Source organism: Eupeodes corollae, chromosome 1 (genome assembly GCF_945859685.1).
Source record: "Eupeodes corollae chromosome 1, idEupCoro1.1, whole genome shotgun sequence".
NCBI lineage: Eukaryota > Metazoa > Arthropoda > Insecta > Diptera > Syrphidae > Eupeodes > Eupeodes corollae.
The window spans coordinates 234,148,423-234,152,559 of NC_079147.1; the positions used below are offsets into that span (position 1 = coordinate 234,148,423).

The 4,137-nt window shown below is 36.2% G+C and overlaps 1 protein-coding gene across 1 annotated transcript; it reads left to right on the plus strand.

Moving 5' to 3' along the window:
* Positions 1-496: 496 nt before the first annotated feature.
* Positions 497-3,381, plus strand: LOC129943084 (CCAAT/enhancer-binding protein). The gene has a single exon (XM_056052303.1). It carries the CDS (start codon positions 1,562-1,564, stop codon positions 2,831-2,833), a length of 1,272 nt encoding a protein of 423 aa, XP_055908278.1. The 5' UTR covers positions 497-1,561; the 3' UTR covers positions 2,834-3,381.
* The last annotated feature ends 756 nt before the right edge of the window (positions 3,382-4,137 follow it).

Below are 4,137 nucleotides of genomic sequence, written 5' to 3' on the forward strand. Positions count from 1 at the left end.
TGGCCCGCTTCTTGGGTATCTTATTCTGTGTACTGTCTTACGTCTAATACCAACCAAGCCGACCAAACAAACCAAAGAAAAAAGCTCCCGTCGCGTCGTCGTCGTCGGTCGCAGAGCGCTGGTAGTCGCAGCGTCACAACCTCATCGTCATCGTGATGCATTCCAAAGGCAAGAGTAAAAGTGTTTTTGTTTTCTGTATCGTATCTTCGTGCTTGTTTCGTTTCGTTTCTTTTTCTTCGTTCGTCAATCCGCGTCGCGTCGTAACGTCGTCGAAGTTTAGTTGGTCGTGTTTCCATAATTAGATTGATAATACGGCTCCATCTTTCTACTTTTTTCTTTTGAGTTTGTTTGCTTCTGCATTCTCTTTTTGTATTCTAAAGTTTTCTTGTAAAGCGTCTTGTTACATCAACACCACTTCTGACAGCAGCGCCAAAAAGACCACAACCAACGACAACGATAGAGAAGACGAAAACGAAAACGACGACAACGACAAGAACGTCGAAGTCGACGAAGTTCGACATAAGCACGTTTGTGCTTTATGACGCTTTGGGTCTATCGTCTATCCGTCCGCGTCCGCGTCCACCACGTATGTATGTACATACATAAATACCACTCGTAGATACTACCTGTAGATGTAGCTGAGTCTTACAAAATAACGAAGTCTTGTAAGAGAGTGCCCCCCGAAAAAGCAGATAGAGAGAAATAAAAGTATCTGCGCGCGAGTGCACTGCGTGGATACATAATGCGACTGACTCTATAGCCCCCGAAGACTAAACGAACGGAATTTCTTTTTTGGAAGCTTCAGTTACCATCTACCAACTGCCTTGAGCGGACGTTAACGGAAACGCGTCCCCTAATTTATTAAGTCTTTTAGATTGAAGGGACTTTAGTTGTCTTTTCTTTTTTCTTTCTTAAATCGGTTTGTGTCTTCGAAGGAAACAAAGCTTCTTCTTCTTTAGCTCCATACTTAAATACCTACTCATAAACTTCCTGAGATTATCTCCTATGGTTGTATCTCATGCTCTTTTCGGTGTTTCGTGCATTTTTGTTAAGACCGCCAGTTGTGCCCCAAACGTGCAGGGGCCAATACCTTCTCCTCGTATCCGGGTCGTACAGAGCTTCTTAGTGGAAAAAATATATCGGAAAAATATATAATCCGTTGCATCACTGTCTGAACACTTCAGTCGATCGAAGGTTGTTGAGCGAAGCTATACTTAAAAACAAAAATATTTAAACTGAACGGTTTTGGATACTGATCTCGAAGATTCTAGAAAAAAAAAACTTTATTTTTCAAAGCTTTTTGTGTTTTCGAATTTAGAAAAAATTTAACTTTTTTAAGAATTGTGATAAATTTTTTATTTTTTTGAAAAGTGAACTCAAGCCTTACCTGTGGATTACCTTAAGGCTTTTTTCAAAAAGTGATTTCTCCAAAAATAAAAATAAGAAATTAAGTTAAAAAAAATGTTTCTGACTTAGAAATACATTTTTTGAAAAAAAAAATATAAGAAAAAATCCCAAAAAGTGTAAAAAAAAATAAATTTAAAAAAGAAACTCCCTTGTAATGCTTAACATGGAGTCGCCCCAAATGTACGATACCGTGCAGACTCTGTCACAACTGGACCTCAAAAAACAGCCCGCTCAAGCGATCATCGGTCAGATTACTCTGACAGCGATGGCTAACGGCGGCAACAGCTCTGCCGATGCAAACAATAATCACAATAACGGTTTAGTGGTAAACAAACATTCTGTGCATCACATGCAACAAGCAGCGGCTGTGAACAACAACAATAACAACAACACCACAAACGGCAACACACCTCAGCAACAGCAACAACAACAGAACAACAACGTTACAACCAGTATGCTGCAAAAACAAATGATGCAGCAATATTCACAAAGCGACCTGGACGAGCTGACCACTCAGGAAATAACCCTCGACCTGCAGCACCTCATCGATGATCAATTCCGTGAGCAAGAAGCCCTGGGAATATTCAGCGACATGGTTGCCAGTCCTGGAGGCTTCGGCGGAGGAGGCTTAAACACAAATGGAGTGGTGAGTGCAGCGGCCAAAGTTCTACAACAGCATCAACTGCAACAGCAGACTTTGAGATCAGCCCAGAACCATGGGTACAGTCGAAATGCCCTGGCCTATATGCCTCAGGCGGTTCACTCGGGAGCGACCTACAGCAATAATTCGAGTGGTGATGAGAACAGCTCAGTGGGTTCCGAGGCTTCCACTATCAAAGAGGAACCAATCGACCCTCAAGAATACAGGAGGCAGCTCCAGGACGGCAATGCCGCAGCAGCAGCTTTCATCGGTGCCGCCAATGGCACGACGAATGGACTCTACAACTTGACAGGCGGTAGTGGAAACCTACCGTATCAGGCTGCAAATGCTGGAACGAATGGCAATAACGCCTTCACAACGCTCACCCCTGCCAATGGCCTGCATCACGCTAATCTACCACATCTTTCCGCTGGAGCGCATCTCCTTAAATCACATCACCTTTCCAACAACAAGCAGATGCTACCGCAACGGAAGCAATCACAGAAGAACATTGACAAAGGTACAGACGAGTATCGTCGGCGTCGTGAACGAAATAACATTGCAGTTCGCAAAAGCAGAGAAAAGGCCAAAGTGCGATCACGCGAAGTCGAAGAGCGTGTCAAGACTTTGCTCAAAGAAAAGGATGCCCTACTGCGGCGTCTCGAAGAAATGACCAATGAAATCCAGCTGCACAAACAAATCTACATGCAATTGATGAATCATGCCAATCCGGAAGTTAGTCGAATATGCAGAAGTTTTCTCAACATGAGCGATCACGGCCTCTAGAGCTAGAAGACTTTCTCTCCTACACTTAATTCCGATATGCGCACTGCTGGTCTCAGGATATTTATTCCTCATCCAAAAATCCTCATTTTCAATTTTATTTGTGTACAAAACAAAAAAAAAATATTACAAAAATAAATGTCCATGTTTCCTTAAAAGAAATTGTGTTATAAAAATCATGGTGACAGTTAAATACAAAAAAAAAACAAATCATTATTAAACATATAAATTAATTGTTGTAAATATTTTTGTTCGTTCTCGTAAATTATTTTCATATATATATATTTTTTTTGTAAATTCATCTAAATTAAAACAAAAGAAAACATATAAATATTTTATTTTGTCAGGTATACATTCATTAAATTCGTACTTAAAATAATTAAAAACAAAATAATACCATTATTTAGATGTAAATTGTATATTTTTATTGAATATTTAAACAAAACAAAAAATTAAATAAAAGATTGTAAGATAAGCCAAAGAAATATATATCTAATATTTAATAGAAAAATTATGTAAAAACAAATCAAAGCTTATGACAAAAGAAAGAAAGAAAATAAAAATGTGCAAAGTTTTAATTTTTAAAATAGTTTTTTTTTTTTTACAAATAAAATATTATATGATAAAATGTTAAAAAATGATTATATTTATTTATAAGTTAGCAAATCACATCGAATATATTTTCGTTGTTAATTTCGTTGAAAATATAAAAATTAAACTATTAAGAAATTTTAATGGAGAAAAATAAACATTGTAAAAAATAATAATCATTCAAAGAAATAAAAATAAAATGTAAAGTTGTATATTTTTGTATGAAACTCTATACCTAAATGTATTTAAAATTTTTTTATTTAGTGAAATTTATTTTCTATAGGAGAAAAATAAAAGACGATTTTTCGTCTTGGATGCAATAAATAAAATTTAATTTAAAACATAAACAAAAAATGGTGGTTTTTAATTTTATACAATTTATTTTTCAGTGTCTTTTCAATTTTTGGTGCGATTAAAAATAAATTTCTTAAAAGGATCAAAAACATTAAAATCTTATCAATTATTTTATTGGTTGATAAAAGTGTTGGATTTCAATTGGAGGCTTCTTGGAAATGTTTAAATATGCATTTAAGAACCTGGGATAGAAGCGCGATCGTTTTTTGTGGTGTCTTATATTTGTTGGATCTCGATTTCTCGATAAACAAGGGAATAGGCATTGCATGTCATATTTTGAATAAACATATTTTTATGCAAATATTTACGAAGTCTTTTATTATTTATACTGAAAGAAGGTACAACATATCCTAAGCGGTAAA